The 26,939-nt window shown below is 49.2% G+C and overlaps 1 protein-coding gene across 1 annotated transcript; it reads left to right on the plus strand.

The window, feature by feature from the left end:
• Positions 1-41: 41 nt before the first annotated feature.
• LOC149371879 (uncharacterized) lies at positions 42-26,731 on the plus strand. The gene is made up of 11 exons (XM_089566177.1): positions 42-124; positions 1,999-2,034; positions 5,998-6,110; positions 8,733-9,143; positions 10,583-10,814; positions 14,130-14,289; positions 19,453-19,580; positions 21,130-21,256; positions 22,153-22,329; positions 24,328-24,456; positions 26,475-26,731. Exons 3-11 carry the CDS (start codon positions 6,080-6,082, stop codon positions 26,685-26,687), a joined length of 1,608 nt encoding a protein of 535 aa, XP_089422303.1. The 5' UTR covers positions 42-124; positions 1,999-2,034; positions 5,998-6,079; the 3' UTR covers positions 26,688-26,731.
• Positions 26,732-26,939: the final 208 nt, after the last annotated feature.

The following is a 26,939-nucleotide window of genomic DNA, read 5'->3' on the forward strand; positions in this document are numbered from 1 at the left end:
AGGTGGCGTCCTACTCTCGTTATTGGCCGAGCTCTGGGGCAGTATGCGCTGACCGCTGTCTCGTGCCAGGGCACTGCAGCTCACGGGAAGCACAGCGAGAGCTGCACTTCGACCGTCGACATGGGTAAGTCTGTTTGCGCGCACCAGTGCTTATTCTTTCTAGCAGCTGCTCCTTGGTCGTGACAATCCGCGCCACGTCCACCATATAGATGCAGTGATCTGGCATATATTCCGCAATGGCGACCGTTTGCGACGCGTTTCTGTTTACGTGCAGTTTCAGAGGCTAATTTAGTCATATTAAGCCATCTGCGCTTGAAATCACATGTTTTGATGCTGTCAGCCTGCCTGTAATAGCCTGGTGATTACTACACATGTTTTTCCATCAACTTAAGCATTTTTACGGTCCCTGCACTGCCGCGTGTTAAGCAGTTCGAAAAACGGTATCATGACAAGGTCATGCATGACATCTACTTTGTAGCTATAGCTTTAGCTTTGTAACGGGTGAGTTGTGATGCGGTAGTCGCACAAGGTATATCACGTATCATCGCTGTAAAATAACGGCAACCGGCGACCGCTGTCTAACGCAAGACCTGCCGTGCGCATGTCGAAACGTTTAGCAACATGTCCGCAAAGGAACTATCGCGAGAGGGGCGACATTGCGTGGAATGGGCTTGTCACGAATACGCAACAGCCTTAACGAACAGATCATCAGAGACCTGCCGTTCCAGCAGAATCATATGACTAACGCATGTCATTGCTGTGCGTTGCGCACAAAAACGCAGACGCGCTCCTCGGATTCGCTTACTACAATGCCTCAGGAAGATAGAAGCACCATTCCGTGGTGTGCACCCCTTCTTGCGTGTTTTCTTCCTTCGGGTAATGTTTTGCAACTTTTCACAGAGAACGAAGTTGAGATGGATTGCTCGATCGGAGGTAAGTGATGGCTAACTGTACAAGGCATATTTTACTATGAAGAAAGGAAAAAGAAAGAGAGAGAAAAAAAATTTGGGTCGTCGATCTCGTATGCATTTCAGTGTCGCATGTGTTCTTTCGTGCGCACGCAGTGACAGCTTCGGAAGAAATCTGTTTTATTGTGCGCTGTCCAGCTATGTAATTGAAACACACCGAACATCAAGACTTTTCGCCCTCTACCCTGGCGAAGAAGTGACGTCGATATAGGCCAGTTGCGAAACTTCCCATTTAATCTTTGAGTCAAAATCTGGCGTTCTAGCTAGGCCGAAGCTCGGAGGTTAGCGACGCGCCTTCCGCGCCATTCAAACAAGCTGCCCATTGAGAAACAAAAGGTTGCAGGATGCCACCCGCAGCGGCTGGCTGCCCAACTCATATATAGGAGGCTTTACCGTCTGTCAACTTTTGCGAAGTGGCTGCGGGGAACGGCTGGGTTTCCGGATGAAGCCTTGCGACTGGTTTGATCAAATAACTCTGAGCTAATCAATCGTCGCAGAAAGCATCAAATTTCTTTAAAGCTGCACCTTGCAAACGCGGAAGCGCAGTGCACCATCATCGACGGGCGTCTATAGCCTCGCGAACCCCAAAACACGACGGCATTGTGAAAACACTGAAACTGTGCGTACGAAAAAAAAAAAAACTTCTAGAATGGCGTCGCTTTTTTCAAAGAAATTTCAGGATATACGAATTTTTTCTAATCCAGCGAAAAGAAGGTCCTAAAAAGAGATTTGTGCTCTTTCTGTGTGTCTCAACGGCTCCTCTATACTTTTCAATATGTTTCCGTACTCATAATTTTTAAAATAAATTGATACAAAATTGTCTTGGCTGAGCGCATGTGCTACGACGCTTACAACGCGTCATGTGTGCAACCGCTTACGGACTCGTTGTTCGTGAACAGAGATTAGTTTGGGCAGAAAACAATAAATAAAATAAAGTGCCGGTCCGTTCCGCCATAGAAGTTGGAATCACTTGTATGCACCATGCGTTTCAGCTCGAATTAACTATAACCCACGTCTGTTCGTCTTGCAGAAAAACCCAGCACTGACGACACGTCACCGGACGGAGGTGCGCTGTATTTCAGTAAAGGCTTTACGGTAGACGGCTTAATTTAATTAGTAGTAGTAGTATAGTAGTAGTAGTATGTTTATTTGGCCATATTATGTACAATATGCCCTCGAGGTGCATGAGGCTAAAGGAGATAGACCATGCATGCCTCCTGACAAGACCTACACCCCGATTTACAAATCATGACAATTCGTGACAAATCGTGACAAACTCATTGTTGATGACAGAATCCTCATATTTCAAGAGGGAACGTGCTCAGGCAGCTCTCCAATCCGCGTGGCATCCATGACTTGGCGGATACGCTTGTGCGTACGTTTAGACGCTATATGCGATGCATAGAGGCTGAAAATGAGCCCCCCGCGGAGTGCGGTGTACAAGAGGTAAACATTTTCACGTAGTGACGACTGCAGTCCGGAGAGCAGGAATACGGTGAAAATGGCTTCTAAACAAAACTCTTTATTTGGGCTGACTTGCGCCCGCAAATAATAGAACGAGTCGGCGGCGGCGTAGCATCAAGCGTGCTAGGTGGTCGTCGAACCGAATGCCCGCCGCTCTTGGTCGTGCTGAATTTAAAGCTGATAGCGAATTTTCGAGATAAAGCGTGCAAAGTTACTCGAGCATTCTGGAACAACGCAGAAGCGGCTCCGCCTGGATGCAATCAATCGAGATAAATCTGGTCGGTTCTGGCATCATTTGAAGAATGAACAAACAAACAGTACAAAGATTCGCTGTAATATTTATACCACTGGGCTGGAACACTGAGAACGGGTATCGTAATTGGCTTGTAAGCTGACAAATGGGTAATTGCTCCCTTATTACTAAACCACTCCACCTTTGGTTTGGTTTATGGGGGTTTAACGTCTAAAAACGACTCAGGGACGCCGTAGGGAAGGGTTCCGGAAATTGTGACCAACCTGGTGTTCTTTGACGGGCGCTGACATCGCACAGTATACACGGGACTCTAGAATTTCGTCTCCATCAAAATTCGAACGCCGCGGCCGGGATCGGGCCCGCGTCTTTCAGGTCCACTTCACCTTGACTCGCCGCGGTGGCTCAATGGTTACGGCGCTCGGCTGCTGACCCGAAAGACGCGGGTTCGATCCCAGCTGCGGCGGCCGAATTTCGATGAAGGCGAAATTCTAGAGGCCCGTGTACTGTGCAATGTCAGTGCACGTTAAAGAACCCCAGGTGGTGGAAATTTCCGGAGCCCTTCACTACGGCGTCCCTCATAGCCAGAGTTGCTTTGGGACGGTAAACCCCAATAAACCGAACCAAACCACTTCACCTTGGGAGATTTCCCTAAACATTGAACAAAACCCGTTTTACTTCTGAGTCAAGGTGTCGGGAACGTCTGTCGGGTGCATCTGTTATCCTCGGTCTCACGCCACGGAGGATGTGATACTTCGGACTATTTGCTCCGGACCATAAGAGATTTGTTAAAGTGAAATGTGGGGCTCTGATTGATCAAAAACGCGGATCCCATATGTTTGACTGTAACGCCGCTTGAGGCATTCAGATCAAAGCTCCAGTTTCTCCAACTATACAGCTTTAATGAATGAAATCAAGTTTATTCAATCATCCCATTAATGGTTACATAGATTGTATTCAGAAGGAGTTCTCAGAGTCAGTCACTGTATTTGGACCTCCTGGGGATGGTGGAGCAAGAAGTGTCCCCGGAAACCACCAGTGTAGCTGGTTGCGATGGAGACAAGAGATGTAAGTGGCGACGCGTTAAAAAACGACGGGTTAAAAATGGGACTCCGAATTTTCGTAAGTTAGCATAGTGTTTGTGATAAAAATTGATCAGATTGCTTGCGAGCATAGTTTTTATGATAAAAATTGATCAGTTGTGTGCGAGCATATCTTTGATGTCACTGCCCGTCATCTTTTTCTTCCCAATTTACTATCGCTGATAAAGACAAGTCTATAAGGCATACCCTGTCCTCTACGGCCACTTGGCTAATATCTGCATTATGATCTGTTCATAAGTCATTCACACAGTAAAATCAAATATTTTGGCAATGAACTAATTGTCACGCAAAACGGTACAATCGAACCCGAATAATCGGAATTCGAAGGGATTGCGAAATAGTGCGATATATCGATAATTCGATCAGCAACACATGTGTTAAAAACTTGCATAGCCATGCTGGACGGCGTCTGATGACAAGATGAAGGCTTTCCCCATATCTGCAACGCCCTCTTCTATCGAGCTTCATAAAGCGCTTCTGTAACGCTTAGCGCGGTGTCCAATACATCGAAGTGCTCGGGTGCTTCTAGGGGCTTCTTCACCCTTTACTACTGCGCTTCTTCCTTAGACCGCACAGCTCAATGGGAATGCGAAAACAGTGATGCTGAAATCAACATGAATCTCGGAACAACTATCCTAGCAAAGCAAAAATTAATTGTATTTTCGTCCGTTACTGAGGCGCGAGCGAAATATTTGTGTTGTGGCGTCAAATGACGTCACCAATGCCGAACGGTTAAAGGTACAGTTGGTTTCCGCAACGCCTTTGGCAGCGGAACGAGCCAAGCACGTCAGGCTAGCTCCGCGGCTAGGATCTTGTTAGGTTGGCTTCACCCCATGACAGCGATAAGGCTTGGAAAATGAGTGCAAGGGACTGCAGGCTACCCTCAAGCCCACCCCACATTCAGCTCGTAATGTGGTTTCGCAGCTGATGCGCGGGGCCACGCACGCGAAAAGTGTTCGAAAACGCCGTTAGGAGAAGTGCTACTTGCCGGGGCACGGCGCGTCATTCGATATGTCGAGTGGCCGGCGAAATTGGATTTCGATGTAATGGGAGACCTTCCTATACTTTTACGCAGGATTTTCAAGGGAATAATTTGTGTGTTCGATATAGCCAACATTCGAATTAGCCGGGATCGACTCCGTGGCAGCTTTCATCTTACCGAATGACGTCACCAAGATGCGAGGGAGAGCGCCGAGGGAAAAGGATCTCGATGGTGGGCGGAGTCGGAGGAGTGAGCGAGGTCACGGGGTTTAGCGGCGAGTGAGAGGGAACGATTGTGTGTCTTCTTGCATGCGGTGTGCTGCACTGGTAGTGTTCGTTCGTGCCCGCTGTAGAAAATGGAAAGTTCCTGAAAATACCATCAAAGCACAATTGGAAGAACGCTGCGGATTTCAGTGATTTGCGGGCATTCACGGAAAATTTAACGAGATTACGAAGGCATTCGTTTACTTGATCATATTCGATGGTTTCTGCGTGACTTTTTTATTGTTTCTAGCATGTCCAATTTTTGAAATACAAAAAAATGCATCATCTTACCGCTAATCGTATAGAGGGGAAATCCTCCAATCCTTTTAAAAAGTGTCTTCATCGATTTTTAGCCTTGCACCTTGCAATTCATGTCGGTCATTCTGTACACTGTGTATTGAGCACAAAGATGCAAACTATTTTGAATTATAACTTTATTTTGATTCAATTTCAGAGGGTTTGTAAGTATTTATTTAGAACGAGTAGAAATTAGCTCATTGCCTTTTGATATTCGTTTCTTTGCAAGATAAGTATACAGTGTCAATTGCGCACGATCGCTGTATGGAAAAAGAGTCAACCATGAATGCGGCGCGAATACCTTTTGAACGTGGCGAATAAACGCACGTTATCATCCTGCTTTGAACACCTGAGCTCAGTACAGCAGCCGCACGTGCTCTTTCGGCGATCCATTAGCATTCCTGTACCTGATGTTCACCGTGCCTCTTTGTCACTGAGCGCTGTTTTAGCTGGATATGCGTCACAGAGCATGGATGTCTTTTATAGGCATCATTATATGAGCGAGAAGTGGCAGGCGTAGCGGCATGTTTGGGCAAGGAGGATCGCCTCCTCCTCCTCTAAAAGTGCCCTAAATGGACTCCCCGAAAGAGCGGTAGGTGGAGGGCTGTAAGAGTCGCCATGTTTTTGCGAAGCGAACACCACTGGGGCAAGCACCACTCACTGACTGCAGGCTCATCTCGGAAGGAGTGGGCACTGCCAGCTGGCCCAAGAACGCTGTCCTCGCATGCGTCGCCGTTGCCTTGGCGGGATTCATGACGGTGGTGTTGATGGGCATCGTGAACAGTGAGTGACGTCTCTGTCGGTCCTCCTTTTATGCGTGCAGTTCCTCGCAACAACACTGCTTCGGGATCGACAACCGTCGGGCACTAGTTTTATGGCGGATCTGAAGATCCCTTTATGGAGCTGCAGATATAACACGTATGCGCACTGCTGTCGTTCGGACCTCTCTTCCAAGTCGCTTTTAACTGGTGCTACAAAAGCGCTATTTTATTCTCACTTTGACGTAAAGGTCATCGGTCTCGCATTAGTCCTTCAATGCTCACCTTTGCGCACATTTTACTCCTTTTACATTTTGCGCACTTTGCACATTTTGCGCACATTTTACTCCTTTTTACACATTTTACTAATATGCCCCAATTTCCGGTGTGCAGTTTCGAACGCGGTGTATAGTTCTCGAGGCTCAGTTTTTGCTGAAAACATTTGCTTTTTTTTTTTTTGTGGGGGGGGGGGGGGGGGTTTCCTGCACCCGCATTGTCCGCACGGGCCAGGTATCTGTACTCCGCGCATAAAAATGTATGTGGACGCGCTGATTACAATATATATTACACGGGCTATCACATCAAAAATAGCCTGTCGTTTCTGTTCTGGTGTTTCAGTGGCAGCGACAGATTTTTTTTTTTCTCGTGTCGATGTCATGTAAACGATACACTTCGCTAAGTAGCCGCAGCGGAGTCGCTGCGCCAGCAGAGGTACCGAGGCGCGACTGCTCCTTCCAGAAATGCATGTAAACGGGAAAGCACGTCGCAGCGAAGCGAGGAGCGGAGCTCTGATGGAGCGGTAAACAAAAAAAAAATTCCGACGGTCCGGGCAAGTCGGCGGCATAGCTTTCTCGAAGCATGAGCTAGCGCGGTTACATGCCTGTGGCATAAGCGCATCGCAGCAAGCTAGCACAACGGCTTTCTGAAGCATCAATGCGCAGCCATGTAAACAGCGACATGGTAGCGTATCGCAGCGACTGCTGCTCCAGCTCGCTCCGACGCACTTCAGCCGAAGGCATGTAACCGCGTTTTATGTCGTACAAGACTCATCGTTGTCTTCGCTACCTTTGCTGCTACTCTTTTTTATCGAATGTAGGCGTCCGCAACCCGGTTTTAGCTAAAACATTCGCTAAGTACTTGACAAGAGTGCGCTTTCCAGTATTCCACCACCACCTTGCGTACTTCCGCGTCCGCGGGGGATCGAGTATAAAAAAAATCATCGATGATCAATGCGATTCATGCGGTAAAGTATGCGTTAGCATGTGGCAGAGTCTTCACCCTGGAAAGCGGTGGTGGTCGATGTGCTCAGAGGTGCAGGGCGCGCGCTCAGCAGCCGGGAAAGAAGGGAGCGACTTCGAGAGAGCGGTCTGCCACCACCGCTGCTGGCAAAGGCGCACGCCGTGTACACGAGTTCTCTACGCGGCGCGCATCCTTCGTGGGGCGGTCCATGCCTGGCGGTGGTAAAGCCCCTTAAAAAGCACCGCAGAGCCGCCTCCGCGCGACCTCCTCCCCTCTTTTGCTCCTTTTTCGCGTGGGTCTGTTCCTCGCCTGCTTTTCTGGACAACGATTGTCCCTCCCTCTCCATTGCTCTTGGAAATGCATGGAGCTTGCATAGTTAGTTCTCCGTCTCCCATGTACCGCACCATCCCCTCACCTGACCCGTCTTTTGGTGTCCATCTACCACCACCATCACCACACTCGCTTTGTCGCACCTCGCCAACCTCCTCCTTTCATATCACCCTTTCCACCCGTCCCACGCACCGCACTCCGACTTTACTTTCCTCCTCTCCGTATTCCACTCCTGCCGAAGCCTCAAAGTCATGGCGGACGGTCAATTTTTGCCGATATAATGCGAACGCATTAAAATAATGGTCTAGTCCGTGCTATATATGTTTGTAGCTACCCCACTGCATGAATACGGCAAGCGTTGTTAGTAAGCAAATCTTCGTGCACCCGTTTGGTTGAGTTTATCTCGGGCACTGTTGCCACCGCTCGTCCGATCCAGGCGGTCATGCTGCGCCTTTTACTTGGCGCTTACTCATACGACGGAGCGAATGGCATTGGAAGCTCCTAATGACCGCACGTCCCACACGAAGGCTTTACAGATGCGCGCAAAGCGTCCGAAAAGCATTTATAAGTGTTTGACGGCATCGGTCGCGCGGCCTTGAGTGCACTAAGCGGCACCTTTGACGGTGTTCGAATGTACAGGGAAGCATTAAAACACTGTAAAGTCCAACCGACCGCGGTTAGCCATAGAATCCACTGTTACTATCGAAGCTATTTTCTTCTTCGTTTACTACTTTTTCCACCTCTCCTATTCTTCCGCGATAGCAGGGGTCGGCTGTCTTCGTATACTGAAGACACAAAACTACGCAGGAAGCAGGACACAGAAAAGAAGCAGACAGGACGAGCGTAGATTCGTATATCCGCACGGCTGTGCCTTTGATGTCCTCTTCATTGTTATAGATATGGTGCGCTTAGTCCTTCATGTCAGCTCTGCAGTGCTCACGCGAAAGTGCTGTAAAATTCTAAGCACATCACAGGATGGATGCCTAGCATTACTCAAAAGTCAAAATACGCGTCCATGAGTCACCGCATGCATCTAACCCGGTGTGCTTTCTCCTTCTCTCGAATCTCGCGCTTCCAGCTGAAAAGACAGGTCAGCAGAACCAGGACGCAGGCAGTGAAGTTACCGTCGACGCAACTGACAAGGACATGTACTTAGTGCGTCGGCTGGGCGACCGGCAGAACCGCTTCGAGCGGAACGGTGATCGAGGCGACGAGGTTACGCTGCCGGCGATGCCGACATCCGAGTCGCACGATTTTCACCCACCGCTGGCGAACGACTACTACGAAGCTTTTAGCACGGACACCGTCAGCACCGAGGCCACGACGGCCTCCAAGGACGCCACCACCGCCACTACGGCCTCCGAGAACGCCACCACCGTCACTACGGCCTCCACGGACGCCACCACCACCACCACAACCACTACCGAGGACCTCACGACCGCGGGCGACGTTGGCGGCGAAGTAGGCGTGGAGCTTATATCACGAAAGCGTAAGTCATGTCGCCGAGATTCATTGTCGGGATTACCACTACCTGACTGCCGTATGCACATACGCGTCGCGACTGATGTTAACGTACAAGCAAGTTGGTAACGAAATTTCATATACTGCTTCCCTTGCTCACCGCATGGGCGTGATATCACACATGTGCGTCACAAGATTGACGCCAGCACTCTTCTCACCCCGCGGCCCTCGTGCACCTCATGCGCAACTGGTCTCACTTCAACTGCCCCTCACCTTAAGCCAGCCGAGAGCGCTTGTCAGTGCCCAGTAGCCCTCCAAACTCCCATCCCTACCCCTACTTGGGGTACCTGGCTAGCGTCACACCACCTGGAGGACCAACGTGCCCTGGTGCTCCATGCCCACGTTCATTTGACAAACCTTCTCGCTAAAGTGACCAACTGTCACTGCATGCCGCTTTACTTGCCTGCCCGCGTCTTCCATATCTGAGGTTATTGTGATCAAACTGAAATTATTTAGAAGTTTCTCTTTTGCACAGCAAGAATCAAATCCCAGGAAATGATAGTTATTATACTCTTACACACCATGCATCGTATTCATTAGTATTTTGTAAGCTTTAGATTGTGATCCCCATTACTCATAATTGCATTGTATTGTTTGTACTTGCATGTTCTGATCGAAATACTCTTGGTAGTTGTATTTGTGACCGCTAGTTTGCCGCTGCCAAAGTGCGGGCTTGAGGCTCTATCAAGCTGCCTTACTGCAGCTATAGAGGCTACTGCAGCTTTTGCTCCAAGCCGCTGCCATCGTGCCCCGTTATGGCAAATAAAGTTTATCATTATTTCTATTACTAGGCATTATTCTGTTTAATTATGACAGTGAAGCAATCATCTCGGTTGCGACACCCGTGAAAGTGCGCCACGTTATCATAATAGTGACCCCCGTGTTATCCACAGTACAGCACCACGCTAGTCTGTGGACGCCGAGGAGAATGATGGCCAAACTTAAACCTCTCTTCTCACCCGTTATTACCGTCATCGTCAACCTTACTGCGTTTTTGACTCTCTTCTATATCCACTCTGCTCTCTTCCTTATAACTTTGCACCTACATGTATATTTTCACTTTCCATTTTCTGCCTCATAGGTGAGTTCAGAGGTGAACACGCTTCTCTCGAACAGTGTGCCACGGAGCAAATGAAGTGGAATTATAACGCAGCTGCTTCGCTATGCAGGGGCGAGGCGCCTCCATTTGAATGCCCATTTGGCTTCGCTCGACCTCGTGTATTATCTCAGCAACTTCTTTTCTTCTGAAGAGCATGCTCTCTATATACTATCGGGACGCAGCCGGCAACTCTTTCGCTGCTCTCCATAGCGCTGCCGAACACATCGCCTGTGATACCGCGTATGGCCGTTGTCTAGGGGTGTTGGGTGTCATTTTTAGCCCGGTGCCCTGTCCGCTGCCTCGCCCAGGGAAGCGGCTGCCCCCCATGCCGCTGATGTGCGTGTTCGGGGGCAACGAGCGGTCGCAGCAGGCGCCACTGCCACCGGACGGCCTGTGCGACCTGGCCTACTTCGACTCCTTCTACCGGGCCGGCCTGCTCAACACTTTCGCGCGGCGAACTCACAGCGCCGCCTTCGAGCGCTTCGTCTCGGCCGCGGCCAAGTACCGCCTCACCGAGGTTGGCGTCGCCGTGGCTACCGAGTGAGCGCCGCCCCCGGACTCCAGCAGGGCCCAATAGGGAAGCCCTATCAAAGGAGCCTCGATGCATCCACACTCTAAAGAGAAAGGCGTAAAAAGAGAGTAAAGTTGTCCTCTACACCATAAATGGAAAGGAGTAAAAAGGGAGTAAAGTTGTCCTCTACACCATAAATGGAAAGGAGTAAAAAGGGAGTAAAGTTGTCCTCTACACCATAAATGGAAAGGAGTAAAAAGGGAGTAAAGTTGTCCTCTACACCATAAATGGAAAGGAGTAAAAAGGGAGTAAAGTTGTCCTCTACACCATAAATGGAAAGGAGTAAAAAGGGAGTAAAGTTGTCCTCTACACCATAAATGGAAAGGAGTAAAAAGGGAGTAAAGTTGTCCTCTACACCATAAATGGAAAGGAGTAAAAAGTGAGTAAAGTTGTCCTCTACACCATGAATGGAAAGGAGTAAAAAGGGAGTAAAGTTGTCCTCTACACCATAAATGGAAAGGAGTAAAAAGGGAGTAAAGTTGTCCTCTACACCATAAATGGAAAGGAGTAAAAAGGGAGTAAAGTTGTCCTCTACACCATGAATGGAAAGGAGTAAAAAGGGAGTAAAGTTGTCCTCTACACCATGAATGGAAAGGAGTAAAAAGGGAGTAAAGTTGTCCTCTACACCATGAATGGAAAGGAGTAAAAAGGGAGTAAAGTTGTCCTCTACACCATAAATGGAAGGGAGTAAAAAGGGAGTAAAGTTGTCCTCTACACCATGAATGGAAAGGAGTAAAAAGGGAGTAAAGTTGTCCTCTACACCATGAATGGAAAGGAGTAAAAAGGGAGTAAAGTTGTCCTCTACACCATGAATGGAAAGGAGTAAAAAGGGAGTAAAGTTGTCCTCTACACCATGAATGGAAAGGAGTAAAAAGGGAGTAAAGTTGTCCTCTACACCATAAATGGAAAGGAGTAAAAAGGGAGTAAAGTTGTCCTCTACACCATAAATGGAAAGGAGTAAAAAGGGAGTAAAGTTGTCCTCTACACCATAAATGGAAAGGAGTAAAAAGGGAGTAAAGTTGTCCTCTACACCATAAATGGAAAGGAGTAAAAAGGGAGTAAAGTTGTCCTCTACACCATAAATGGAAAGGAGTAAAAAGGGAGTAAAGTTGTCCTCTACACCATAAATGGAAAGGAGTAAAAAGGGAGTAAAGTTGTCCTCTACACCATGAATGGAAAGGAGTAAAAAGGGAGTAAAGTTGTCCTCTAACGCACAACCTTTTAAGAAGGGTGTGCGAGACAGATTTACTCCCTTTTTACTCTCATATAGGCGTATTCGTCTTTAGAGTGTAGCTCACTCCCTTTTATGAAAGGGAGTGCTCTAGAGGACTGCTTACTCCCTTTTCACTCCCGTATAGGGGAATTCTTGTTTAGAGTGCACCCGCGCCGTTCAAGGTGAACGCATGAACGCCGTTATGATGCAGCAACCCAGGGTTTCTGCTGCCGCAGTAATATTACGAAAGACAGCATTTTTGATACATTGACTACGAGACAATGGAGGGTCTAGAGAAGAAAAATTGTGGAAGGTTCATAACAGAAGTCTGGGCAACCTCTGAGGTTCGAAATGGCGTCTTCCTACCGAACAGTTGATGTCATCATCCGAAACGGCGGCTCTTGCATCGAGGCATCCAGACCCTATAACTTTCGCTCGTAGCCCCAGTCATTACTTTTTGCAGCGCGCACACAAGGCAATTTGGCCCGTCGGGATATTCGTAAGTGTGCAAAGACCGAAAATATCCGTCTTTACAACCCGGCACCAAAAAGAGTGCAATCCAGTTGTGGTCAATTTGGGGCAAGAAGTTCAGTTTATTCCCTAGATGTTGGCGGTGGTCAATGCGCGCCAGGTATCTAACTGGGAAATATTGAAGGCTACAGATACGATACAGCTTTCGCTCTCACTTCCATGCCACATACGCAGGGAAGAGCGATAGCCTTTGGAACTCTTACTCGGTTCGGTACATTTGCGAATGTTCTTAGAGCTGCGACTAACGCCGCGGTTTTAAGCTATGGGTTTATGGTTTCTGGTGTTTAAAGTCCCAAAGCGACTCAGGCAATGGAGGACGCCGTTGTGGAGGGCTCCGGACAATTTCGACCACCTGGGGTTGTTTGACGTGCATTGACATCGCACAACGGGCCTCTAGTATTTTGCCTCTATCGAAACCCGACCGCCGCGGCCGGGATCGAACCTGCGTCTTTAGGGTGAGAAACCGCGCTCCATAAACACTGAAGCGCGCGCGGCGCCGAGGTATGACACACATTATAGCGGGAGTTTTTGGTGCAGTCATTTCTGCTTCGGAGTTTATACCCAACTTGTTCATGGTCCTTTGGGAAATCCAAACTTCCTGCTTCGATCCAGAAGTCCGTATGTACAATGAGTGCGTCTTTTAAATGGACACTGTGGTATCATTTTTTTTTTTTTTCAAAGCGAAGTCGATAGTTCGGCATTTCGTGCCTTTGTTGTTGCTTGTCCGGGATCGAGAGTGAATTTATTGCAGATTTGGATTCGAAGTTGAAAAACTTTTTCCCGCCGTTCTGACTCAAACTCGGGACTCTCTGATGACGAAAAACCCTAAAAGTGACGTAATCAGGCGTAAACATGGACTCAATGTGCAAGCTATAGCAGCAGCCGAAATAAAAACTACCGCCGGCCGGACGTTGAAGGCCTCTATCAGCCGTCGCTACCATCGCTTCGTTTGCATTTGCACAAGTGTTACGATAGATCTCGTTCATGATCCCGACCGCGAAGTTCTCGCAAAGAGCTGCGGCCTGCACTTCATCGACATCAACCCCAAGCAGCGTGCGATGCTTTTGAGGGCCGAGGCGGCGGGTCTGGCAGGAGCTAAAGTCAGCTTGCCTCAATAGCTGGAATGACAATGAATAAAGAAAAAGCAATTACATTGCAGTTTTTACGTGACTTAAACGCAATCTTGACGTCGTAGGGCTGTTCAAACCGAAACGGAGACAGCATGAGAGAAAAATTCGATTATAAGTTATCAAGCGTTCGTAGGCGAATACCACGAGGGGATCCATGTATAGTAACGTCTTACGCATCACTGCAAAGATGAAAACATCTCACCAAAATTAGGTGTCTATACTCCTTTAACGTCCAAGGCATGTCACAACTTTGTATTGAGAGCCCCTTTCAGAGCTCCCTTTAAATTTCTCTGCATGCCATTCTAATGTATACGCCTTTTTGTTCATTTCTTTTATTTTTTTCGACCACTTTCTTCTGCGCATGTGCTCTAACACGATGGCACATTCGCTGTACATGCATGCCCCTCAAGGGGAAACACCAAGGCGCAGGAGGAACTTACCTCGCCCAAGACGTGGCCCACTCTTCGGAAGCTGTGGAACAGTGGCGTCGTCCACTTCGGCGTGCTCGACTTCGAAGTCGTCGACGGCACCACGCCCGAACACGTGGACCGCATCTTCGACCTTATGTTCGTAAGTTTATGCGTTAAAGAAAAATGCTAACCGTCCTGGTTAGCTCAGTTGGTAGTGCGGCTGCTCCAGTGAAGCGGTAGTCCCGAGTTCGTATCTTGGACCAGGACGATTTTTTCTTTAACTACTAAGTTTGTGTGGAAGCTGCATAGCTTTCCTTTGTAGCCGTATGGCCGATCTTGGGTGGATGCCAGTGAGTAATCTGCTCCGTTATTGCAAATTTACTCCACCGCGGGGGATTCCCTTAAACATTTGACCGGATCTTAACTATCTCCAAAAATTAAGACATGTGCTGAAGCTTCTTGCTAGTTTGCCTGTGCTGCAAGGAACTCCTTCGCTACAAACTTGCTGTAGACTAGCGCTTTGCGATGTGCACAACCACAAAAATTATGGGCCTTCTTAACGAAGGAAGTGCGGTAGCATTTAGGTTGTCGGTTTTGTCGTCTGCGTTGTTTCCTGCGATTAAATTTGTGCCCTTCGCCATCATTATTTTATTTAGACACAAACGCAAATAACCACTTCAGAAAAACACCGACATGCAGCCTGCCTATTCGTGAGTTCCTGGCTGAGGGACGCTCGGCGTCCCACCGCCGCACATATATTGCACCATCGTTTCCCGCCACGAACCGCTTGAAACCAGATTTTCCCGCCATTTTCACACAACGCCACCCTTTCTCGCCGAAGCTGCAATTCAGCCCACTATGCCAACTTACCCATGTGAGCTGGGCCAACTGCCAAGTTTTGTACCCAACTGCGCTTTGGGGCGGCTGACGTGGCCGCTTGTAAGGGAAGTCACAGACCAATGTCAGCCCCTAGCTGAGTCATCTTCAGCCCCGAACCCATGGAGGAAAAAATCTTGAAGCCTGAATCCTGAATCCTGTGATGACCTGAATCCTGTCATGGAGTAAGGAAGGGCTTGAGATGCCTCGATGTGTCATGCTAGCCTGTTCCAAACCATTTTTTCCATTACTTTTCGAAGGCATGAAGTAAGAGAAATGGGTCTGAGGTTGCTTAGTTCAGAAGGGGTTTGCCGGTTTTGGGTATAAGTATGACTGTAGCTTTTTCCACTCTGATGGCATGTTGCCAGATTCTCAAGCTTAGTTTATTCGGGATGGTTATAAGTGTTGCCTATGGGTTATGCCATTAAGGCCAGGTGCGCTGTTTTTGTTAAGGCTGTACAGCGCCGTGAAAATCGATCGCCTCCATACTAAATGGTGAATTGATGCCGTACTTCTTTATTCTGCAGTTTCTACAGGTTGTGCGGGTAGGAGTCCCTTGTTTACACTTGTGGGATGGAATATTTGGTTTTGAATGCCGTGGATGGATCCTCTTGTATTGTGTGCGTCGTTGGCTCGGTCCGTGGCAGCACTGTAAGACTGCCCGTTGAGTAATCGAGCTTACGCTCAAAATCATGGATTCCGCGAAAGGTCGGTACGCGTCTATCGCAATGAGGTTTTAACGCGACAAAGTTAAGGCTTCCGTTCAGCGGAAAACCCGGCGTCGGCTGGCGGCGTTGTTGTGTCGAAAAACCCACGTCACGCGTGTAGGTCTGGAATGAAAATAATTGAAAAGACGACTTGTAATGTGCATTAAGGCTCGGCGCGTGTCTCAAACTATACTTAACTTTATACAGTAGTTGGCTTTACGAAAAGAAAAATTTCTATAAACCGTAGTCGGGATTCGAGCTCGCCAGCCAGCCAGGCACACTGCCGACTAAGCCACGCAGGCCTTTTTTTCCCTTTGCTGCCTGTATTTCACAGAACAAAATACATACTGCACGAATTGAAAGGATGAGCCGGTTTACAAACAACTGCTGTAACCATAAATGATTGAAGTTTGTCACTTTCTCCAGTGCACTTATCCACTTAGGTACACATGTTTGAGTTTTCAAAACCTCTTAAGTTTTGACGAACACAATCTCCAGAATACTGACGAATAATTCTGGCATGAACATTGTGGGGTTACAATGGGGGAGATAAACACGTTCTCCCCGTTTAAGCGCGGCTGACTCAGTTCAGAATCGCGCGGACCCCACCCCGTGGTCGCGTACGCTACTGAGCGCACGCCGACCACGGCGGGCCGTGCTCTACGGGAACAAAGGAACGACACACTGGCTGACACAAACAAGGCATTTATTGCTATAGCAACAATAACGCCAGCTAGCAACAAAATACACTGAGGAATCTAGGATGTCCGACTCACCAGCACGGCTACGAGCGAACGTCCGCCCACGGTAGGGCAAAGGGATAAACTCCGAGGTCGAGCGGAACGGGCTCGGCGGGAGTAAGTTCCGGCCGAGGGGCGCCCGTCGACGAAGAGCGAAGCTGCGAGCGAAACGTCCGTTCGCTTCCCGTTGCCGAGGGAGAAGAGACCCCGTAGCTCCCCGCGAGCGCGCAGCAAAACGCCATCCGTGGCGCTGGTGTCGCTGCGACGCGAGCGCCCTCCCCTGTTAGTGGAAAGTCACCGAACCGAGAGGAGTGCTTTGCGGAGGAGCTAACCACAGGGAACTAGCGCGTTGAGGGAAAGCGAACGCAGGGGACGAAAGCGTCCCCACATCCCCCCAACCTTAAATAGACCCACGCGCCTGCAAGTTACATGCTATGGAGGAGTCTCCTGGTCTTCATGCACTTGAGGCAGGTCGTGCAGCGGAGGTCACGCCGACAGGGTGCACGCAGTCTTCCGCGGTATTCCGAAGGCGGCGTGAAGGTCTCCGCTGGGGCGACTCGCATGGCCCGCGGGCTATGTGCCCGCAGGCCCGCGAAGAGGAGGGCCGGTTGACCACTGCAGTCCAAGATTCCGCAGTAGTCGCCAGGGCAACAGCAGCCAGACGTGGCTGCTGTCTGGTCTCGCCACGGCTGCCCCGGATGGATGCGGCGAACAGGATACAGGCCGCTCCGTCGCAGCAGGCGGCAGCGAGACGATGTGCACAGGACAGCAAGCCGCAGTGGCTCCAGATCTGTAAAATTTACGAAACACACTCCGCATGCCTTTAACGTAGGTCACGGGAGGGGAAACGGTGTACACAAGGGCCTGGTGGCTCAATGCTCAACTCGCTAGCAAAATGTGTCGGGCGGCTGTGCAACGCAAAGTTCGAGTGAACAAAGCCCTTTCTTGAGTTGAACGAGAATGCTCGGTTCATGCGAGGTTAAAAAAAACGGGTGGGCCAGCAAAGTGCGCCCCCTCTCAATACCACGGTCCGGTGGTCGTGTCACTTTTGACAAGGTGCAGGCGGCTATGAATAGCCTTAGGCCTCAATGCCACTGTGAAGGTCGACGACCCCCAACAAAAGAAAGACCCGAAACGGGTTTCGTGCTCGCAGCCGCGAGGAGACATCAGCGTTGTGGGGTGGTCCTCCCCGCTCACTGCACGAAGCAGCTGCTGAGTGATCGGCGCCCACCGTATCGGACGGTGTCGGAACGCCCGGTGCCGAGCTGCAATACCAGCGAGCTCGTTATGGCACCCGTGGCCCCAGGCCACCCGGCTCCCAGAGCCGCGACTCCCAGAGTCGAAAAAGAGACAGCGAGAAAATATATACAGAAAACTCGGACCACCCACGCGGCTTCCGTACTCACTCGCTTCGGGCTCGGCAACTCCGCGGGCGCTAGGCCTCGCGCTCCCTCGATGCGGACCAAGTGGTTCTTGAAGGAACTCCAGGAAGAAAACTTCACAAAAAAACATGCTGAGCATGTCGAAAAGTTCAAACATGCTGCAGCGCAATAGACCTCGCACTCAAGAAAGCATGCCGCAGGTCCTAGCGATCAAAATTCACTCTAGGCCTAGCACTTGTCAAGTCCGGACAAAGAGCGTTCCTCGAACCGAACAGACTGTCGTCCAATGTTCCAAGAGCAGGCCCCACGTTGGGCTGCCAGATGTGGGGTTACAATGGGGGAGATAAACACGTTCTCCCCGTTTAAGCGCGGCTGACTCAGTTCAGAATCGCGCGGACCCCACCCCGTGGTCGCGTACGCTACTGAGCGCACGCCGACCACGGCGGGCCGTGCTCTACGGGAACAAAGGAACGACACACTGGCTGACACAAACAAGGCATTTATTGCTATAGCAACAATAACGCCAGCTAGCAACAAAATACACTGAGGAATCTAGGATGTCCGACTCACCAGCACGGCTACGAGCGAACGTCCGCCCACGGTAGGGCAAAGGGATAAACTCCGAGGTCGAGCGGAACGGGCTCGGCGGGAGTAAGTTCCGGCCGAGGGGCGCCCGTCGACGAAGAGCGAAGCTGCGAGCGAAACGTCCGTTCGCTTCCCGTTGCCGAGGGAGAAGAGACCCCGTAGCTCCCCGCGAGCGCGCAGCAAAACGCCATCCGTGGCGCTGGTGTCGCTGCGACGCGAGCGCCCTCCCCTGTTAGTGGAAAGTCACCGAACCGAGAGGAGTGCTTTGCGGAGGAGCTAACCACAGGGAACTAGCGCGTTGAGGGAAAGCGAACGCAGGGGACGAAAGCGTCCCCACAACATCAGCATGTCGAACAGCCATTAAGCGTTTCCACATGATATGTAAACTTAATAGCATGAGCATATCATACGCCACATCATCATTATAGACTGGCAAAAATCGAATACCGTGGAGACATCATTCATCAAAGAATGCTGTAAAACATCCCAAAAGGAAACCCCTTCTTAACAGTCTGTGTTCAACAGTCCCCGTACTTCTGCGCAAATGAAAATCGGCGCCCCATGGTACAAAAATTCCCTTTTCCGCCATCCATGTCTTTTGCGGGGAGAACGTCGACATGCAGTTTAAAGAAGCAAGTTTTCAGAGCAGGAAGTACAGGCATTCGTTTTGAACCTTTCAATGCATTTTCAGTACAGATCAGCTTCGTGGCCACTACACGAGAGTACTATGAATGCTATCGCCGCAGCCGATCACCTCTCGTGTTTAACTGCCACACTCTAGCGCTGTGCATTGCATGTTGTCTTCATCAACTTCCATCTGTGCGCATTGGATCCAGAACACACTACTATCATGTGCTCGCTGCTACTGAGGTTCCCAATCACGAATTTCGTTGATCTCTGCCTGAAGCCTGACCTTGGAACCTTAGCCTCGAACCGAAAGCGAACGACACGCGACATGCTTGCGCACATACTTCGTATTTGACCAAGTCGGCTGAATCGGCCGTAACTTTTTGGGTTTTTTTTTTTTTTGCAGCTTCTCAAGGAACTGCAGCTCCGCATGACAACGCGGAGATTCGACCAGTGGCCCTACTTGGCGCTGGGCATAACGTTCCTGGAACGAAGCGACAACGAGCTTTTCCGTAGCTTCAGTCACCACCTCGGGTAGGAAAACTATGCACACCTCCTATAGAGCTGTAGTAACACTTGGGAAAAAATGCGTTCCTGGAACGAAGCGACAACGAGCTTTTCCGTAGCTTCAGTCACCACCTCGGGTAGGAAAACTATGCACACCTCCTATAGAGCTGTAGTAACACTTGGGAAAAAATGCGTTCCTGGAACGAAGCGACAACGAGCTTTTCCGTAGCTTCAGTCACCACCTCGGGTAGGAAAACTATGCACACCTCCTATAGAGCTGTAGTAACACTTGGGAAAAAATGCGTTCCTGGAACGAAGCGACAACGAGCTTTTCCGTAGCTTCAGTCACCACCTCGGGTAGGAAAACTATGCACACCTCCTATAGAGCTGTAGTAACACTTGGGAAAAAATGCGTTCCTGGAACGAAGCGACAACGAGCTTTTCCGTAGCTTCAGTCACCACCTCGGGTAGGAAAACTATGCACACCTCCTATAGAGCTGTAGTAACACTTGGGAAAAAATGCGTTCCTGGAACGAAGCGACAACGAGCTTTTCCGTAGCTTCAGTCACCACCTCGGGTAGGAAAACTATGCACACCTCCTATAGAGCTGTAGTAACACTTGGGAAAAAATGCGTTCCTGGAACGAAGCGACAACGAGCTTTTCCGTAGCTTCAGTCACCACCTCGGGTAGGAAAACTATGCACACCTCCTATAGAGCTGTAGTAACACTTGGGAAAAAATGCGTTCCTGGAACGAAGCGACAACGAGCTTTTCCGTAGCTTCAGTCACCACCTCGGGTAGGAAAACTATGCACACCTCCTATAGAGCTGTAGTAACACTTGGGAAAAAATGCGTTCCTGGAACGAAGCGACAACGAGCTTTTCCGTAGCTTCAGTCACCACCTCGGGTAGGAAAACTATGCACACCTCCTATAGAGCTGTAGTAACACTTGGGAAAAAATGCGTTCCTGGAACGAAGCGACAACGAGCTTTTCCGTAGCTTCAGTCACCACCTCGGGTAGGAAAACTATGCACACCTCCTATAGAGCTGTAGTAACACTTGGGAAAAAATGCGAGCGTGCTTCGCTTCTTCTCATTCCTTCGTGATGCGGAACGCGCTCACCGAGAACGCTCGCATCTGCCAGCAGGATGTGGGCTCGCAAAAGTTGCGCAATGACACACAGAGAAATGGCGAAAGCACACAGCGCCAGTCTCTTTCTTGTACCTTCGTGTTGAAGGAGCTCCTTTTGCTCATATGTGACCGGCGCTAATCTCGGTACACCTTGCTTTGTTCTCAGGGTATTCTAAATATAACCGTGGAAACGACCTGCGGACTATGTCCTAGACAAATTCAACCTCGGAAAAACGTAGTCGGCGAAGTACAAGGCACGTTGTTCATTGTTCCTCAGGCAATCTGAGAACTGCAGTTTTCCTGCGGGCGGGGAGAGCTGAAGCTGAAGTTCGAGTTACGTTAGTTCGAATAAAGCGAAAGTTCGAAATGACGAGAGTAGTCCGCTTGAGCGGTTTCTCCTTCAGCGTATACGTCGAACTGAGTACGCACTGCTCTCCGTCCTCAGCCTGACGCAAGTGCAGCTGCTAGTGCTGCGCACTCACCTGTCCAGTCGCGACGACACGAGCCCGGAGTGCACCATAACGGGCTCCAGCGTCTGGGGGGAGCCACTCGCCCACTACCACCCGAACATCGTGAGTGCACACGTGACGCAACGCTGCTGCAGGTCACGGGGAAATGCATCACGTGGCTCAGGCGTTTGTTGTGATCTTCTCTCTTCTGACGCAGCACGTGCTAACATCATCTTTTCGTCGTTTCTCGGATCGTTTGGCTGATTATATCTATAAGCCAAACGTGCCCATTCGTCCAAGATCCTAGCAGTCAGTTGATGCATCGTTCAATTTAATGATCAAGTAGTAACGCAAAATATATCAAAGCTAACAGTCGCATAAGCCCAAATACGCTGGTCGATGCTCTTTGGTATCGTTAACGTGGTCCTTTTTACCATATTCTTAGAGTTGATTAAAAGGGTTCTGAAAGAGGCTCTCAATAAAGGTGCAGTATCCTCGAGCAAGAATTTCTTTTTAGTGTGTTTTGTAGAAGGTCAGTTATCTGTAGCCAAAATTTTAATTTCAGCGTCTTCGCGCCTTTTCTTCTCACGTCACTTTTTGCATGCTGAAAGGTTGGTGATCGACGGCCCCATCGCCTACGCCGCGACCGTGGTAGCTGTGTGACGCTTGGAAGAATCTAACTAATAGCCATCTCTGAACAGAATTGCGCAGGTGTGAACGTTGAAAGAGGGTGCCAGCATGGAAAAGTTTCCGGAAAGGACGCGCCAACTTTCGCACGAGATTGTGGGTTGTCTGCTGCGTGTAGAAGTGTATTATTTGGCTCAGGTGATCATGACTAGAGACTGTAGTGATTGAACGAGCCTTTGTGCTCTCCTCAGAGCTCCTTGTGCAGTCAGGCACGACAACACGAAGAACGCACGTGTCTACTAGCCCCGCTCTCCTATACCACGAATCTCGCAAAGCGCTTTAGACCTTTATTGAGCCAAACTGGGGGCCGCTGGGCCTTCCGGCTACTGCAGATGGAGACGCTAGAGTTCCTGCGGGTCCAGAACGTCTCGCTGGAGACGTCCGTCGCGATGATATCCATGTCGGTGGCGGCACGCTACTACGCGCCCTTGGACTCCTTCGACCCGGGATCCAAGTGCATCGCGCTCGACGACGCCGAAAAGCGCCTGGGTGTCGGCAGCTTTGCCGAGGTAGGCGCAGCTGTCTCGTTCATTTCGCGATCGTGTTATGCATGCTGCTAGTAACGCGTACGACAGGAGACAGAAAAAAAAATTTAATGCTAAGCTTACAGACGTAGCATTTTCTTTATTTATTTTTTCCTTGAACACGGTTAAAGTTAACAGCACAGTTAAGAGCTAAAGACGTTATAGCTTTGTTTTAGCCATTTAGACTTGCATTTGGTCGTGGAATCTACATTGTCAGCCCTTAGAGAAAGCCTAGCCGTGCTAAGGCGAATCGACGAAATCTGATCTGACCACCCATCGCCTACCACCTTCTCTCTCTTCCCTCTCGCACTTTCCTATCCATTTTCTCTCCTAAACGTGGAGATGGAGATTTTCTCCTTTCCACTTTGCCACCATGCAGGCGGTGGCTGCTGAATTTGTTAAAATAGCTACGAAACTAACCAGTAAGTATGCAGGACACATGGACGGAGGAAGAAAGAGCATTAAACGCAGACACGTATCCAAGGAAGGGGCCGAGCCCCCCCGCACCCCGACGACATCCAGCCCACCCACCCCTTCCTCCCATTCTTTCTACAGAAGGTAAAAGCTGGATTTATTCAATGGAAACGAAGCACAGTGTAGAACTATATCGAGACTGGAAAAGGCAGATCAGGAAGGAATCGTTCTATAATAACTCGAGGCAGTCTTTGAAGCTAGATCAGGGTGTCTTCGAACGCGCAGCTACAAAAAGAAACTTAACGAAGAAGATGACACATGTGCTGTGAGTGGTAACTTCTGTCGAAATTACTAAATATGTTGTACTCGAATGTAACGGTATCCACTCATGATGTCGATGGAGGCGCCTGCAGTCAATTTTTCCGATGCCGTAGGGTTCAGAGATTACAATGGTCATGTAATAAATCTGCGTTGGAAGTTAACAAAAAGCGATTAGAAGATTGGTTACAAGTTACAAATTACAAGTTACAAGGTTACAAGGTTACAAGTGTAGGTTACAAGTGTAGGTTACAAGTGTAGGTTACAAGTGTAGGTTACAAGTGTAGGTTACAAGCGTAAAACTGAAAACGTATTTAAAGAGAGTAGAAAATTTTAAGACTAGTTTACGACACAGTAAATAAAAATGAAGAAAAAAAAGTCATACATGGTGGCAACTGCCACCACCCCGTTTCAAAGGGGACGCTCCCATCCATCCATCCATCCATCCATCCATCCATCCATCCATCCATCCATCCATCCATCCATCCATCCATCCATCCATCCATCCATCCATCCATCCATCCATCCAAATGCAAAATAACTAAGTTAAATTCAATTGAATTAAGCTAAATTTAATCAAATTAAGGTAAATTTATTCCAATTAAGTTAAATTCAATTATGTTGAATTAAATTGAATTAAGTTCAATTTAATTTAACTTAATTAATGTAAATTTAATTAACTCACTCAGTAATTAAGATATGATTGACGCTGTAGATTCTACGGTGGAATGCAGGGCTACTTTCGCTGTAAAAGCTCCCAGACTGTGTGCTCTGAGTTCTGGCTCTCTGGTGAGGCGGGGTATTGGTGGAATTGAAACACAGCACTACATGCATCCTTCCGCCGCGAGGTTAATTATCGATGCGCATTTCGAAGTTGAGTTGTGTTGTAGGCTGTCATGCGCCATAAAAGTAGAGTTAAACAGATATGTCTTCTGTTTCGACTTTCACCACTACGGTGGCCTACTGGTTGCGGGAGGTGCGGGGTTCGATCCCCAGTGCCGCCGGGTACCCACCGGTGAGACAATGGGTACAAGCTTTCCCCTGGCCAGGTGCTCGGCTTAATCAGGGTGAAATGCTTGGGAAACGAGTCTCTGACCCCACTTTGAGCAAACGAAAATACCTTGTGCCACCGTGGTCATAGCACTCTTTGGCCGCAGATGCCCTTGCGCCATAAAAATTCACTATCATTATCATGTTTTGACTATTGATTATTGTTAACTTGCTTGAACGAAGTTTCGCCTATCCCCTCAGAACTGCAAAGACGGGGCATACGTGGACGGTGTGGAACGGCTTCGCAAGTACGAGGTGATGCGGATCGCGAGAACGCAACCCCGTCGGCTGGCCATCATCTTCGACAGTGAAGACACTATCTTCGCTAAGGTATACATCCGCAGTTTTTCTCGCGATAACAGCGAGACTCGGTGGCCTACTCGCTTTAATGTATGCTGGCCGAATGAAAAGCGATAATTGGAGTAAAGCGTGCATACATGCTTGTAGAGATGTGCTCAAAAATACTGAACGGCACATGCACCCTAACACTTACCATTGGGAGCAAAGCCATCGTAGGTTGTTAAATGTTTGTGTTAGTTCGGGGCGTGCACTCCGCATGCGAGGAACCTCTCAACACAGTTGCTGGGTGGAGACTAGAGAGGTTTATTGCAGTAGAGGGGGAGATAGAGGGGGAGAGTGTGAAAGAAAGCACTTCCTGTGCTGTGGGTGTGCAGACGGTCACGGCATGGTGCCCATAAAAAATGTCAGAGGGAATGGTGAATGCGTCAATCGGTGGTGCTGTAGGGGTCAGGTGTCGTCGGGGGAGAGGCCTGCTAGTTTTTTGTGGAAACGGCCGGCCCGTGCTATAGTTTCTTGTAATCGGCCGGCTTGTATGCGCTAAGGAGGCAAGGGCTGCTGGAGCGGCCTTGCGTAGCTTGGTCAACGGACACGACAGGTTTTTCCTGTTTAATCACTTTCCCTCTGAACTCAGACAACGCAGGTATACTACACCCGTTCGCGATTACCGAAATAATCGTAGGATGCATTAGGGGTGCATGTGTAATAAAAAGTCCTATTATTTTGTAGGTGTCACCGTGTATTGGTCATTGTGTTTCCTTTAAGGGTGTAATATATATATATATATATATATATATATATATATATATATATATATATATATATATATATATATATATATATATATATATATATATATATATATATATATATATATTGCAGTGTACCGTAACATTGCTCCTGATAATCGCATTTCCCTTTCTATACTCGAGAACAGCTTTGTGGCTATGCAGCGGAAGCTACGCGGCGAGCACTCGTAGCTTGATCGCGTAGCGACAGAAAGCTCTCCCTAAGTGTAGGAAGCAAACGCTTGCTCAAAATGGGGCCTCGTTTTGTGAATACACAACTCGTGCACATCTGGTGCACATTTCGTGAATAGCAGCATCTAGAGGTCAACAATAGAAGCGTTCAAAGCGGTCAGTGGGCACCATTGGTATTTTCTACTGACTGCCTGTCGTCACGATAACGCGATAGCGTTAAATGCCCCGTTGTCCAGAAAATCCGGCCGGGACGCTGGCAGGGAGTGCCCAGAGATCAACCTAGGAGGAAAGGGCGGCGCCACCTAGGTCACGCGACCTTGCGGCGTCATCACACTTTGCCCACCGGATTGTGAGCAAACTGCCCAATGACCGAGGCAGACTGCATTTAAATAAGTGATTGGTCGCTTGGGAAGAGCAACCTGGGCCGCACAAGGTCCACCGCTGAGAGCATCCGTCATCGCAGGGCAGTGGCGTATCGCTGCACCACTGCGCCAGGAGGGGTCTGAGGACTCCGGCCCACGGATCTATGAATGGAAAGCAGAGAATGACCTTCTGCATATATGGGAATTGACCCATTACGCTGTGGCGTCATAACCTTAAGGCAGAGCTTAAGGGTCCCCTCCGTTTTTTTCATTGTGTCATTGTTTGACGGAGAAACATGAGGTTCGGCATTTGCGCTTTTTTGAAACCAAGCAGTCCATGCTCAGCGCAGCAACATTTCCAACAGCGCAGCCGGAATAATAAATAAATAAATACAGCGTCGGTGAAACGTCGGTGCGTCGCGCTTGTTTCCTGTCTTTTGTTTTGTATGCCGAATACTGACTGACACGAGTTTCTGCTTTCCAGGCAGGCGTGACCGTGCTGGCTTAGCTGGAGGCATGCAGCCCATTTCTGGGCACTGAATTCGTCCTTTTAGTACAAGGGTCCTTGAATTGTACACGCACACAATGTTGTACGAGGTCTTGATAACAATGCTATTTGTCTTGACCTCGACAGGTAGCACCATCTCGAATACTGTCTTCCAGTGGATACGTGATGAAGACTTGTCTCTCTGCACTTATGCTCTTACAGCTGTGCAAGGCTCGCCGGGAGCTGGACGGCGTCCCGTACGGCTTGGCGCTGTTCGACGTCGAGCTGGACGACGCGACCAACGCGTGCAGCAGCCGCAACAAGTACGGTGACTACACGCTGGTGCGCGCGGGCCGCCGCACCTTGCAGTACGTGACCAGCGAGCAGTTCCGGCAAGGGGGACGCTACCGAGACTGCGCCCAGGCGCCGCCCTAGCCACAGCCGTGCTTCGGAGGCGTCATTAAATAATAGCCTACTTCCTCGCTGTCCTGTCGTACTCTAAAAATGGGAATTTGAATTTGCTTGATTTCGGTGAACAGGCGACGGAGCTCAGTCGACCGACATTTAGCAACACTATAGGGTTTAATAAGGCGCGCCTTGATTCTGGATCAGTTGCGGCCATCGAAGAGTTTGCATCCGCTGCAACCTAGATCGAACCCAGGACCTTTGAATCGGCAATGGTACCCA

This window comes from Amblyomma mixtum, chromosome 1 (assembly GCF_055824585.1).
Source record: "Amblyomma mixtum isolate Tamu chromosome 1, ASM5582458v1, whole genome shotgun sequence".
NCBI lineage: Eukaryota > Metazoa > Arthropoda > Arachnida > Ixodida > Ixodidae > Amblyomma > Amblyomma mixtum.

Excerpts from the sequence above, each read along its gene's own strand:
- LOC149371879 (XM_089566177.1), top strand. The coding sequence starts at position 6,080 with ATGACGGTGGTGTTGATGGGCATCGTGAACA. Across the intron at positions 14,290-19,452 it reads GCATCTTCGACCTTATGTTC|CTTCTCAAGGAACTGCAGCT; the intron begins GTAAGTTTATGC and ends TTTTTTTTGCAG. Across the intron at positions 24,457-26,474 it reads AAGACACTATCTTCGCTAAG|CTGTGCAAGGCTCGCCGGGA; the intron begins GTATACATCCGC and ends ATGCTCTTACAG.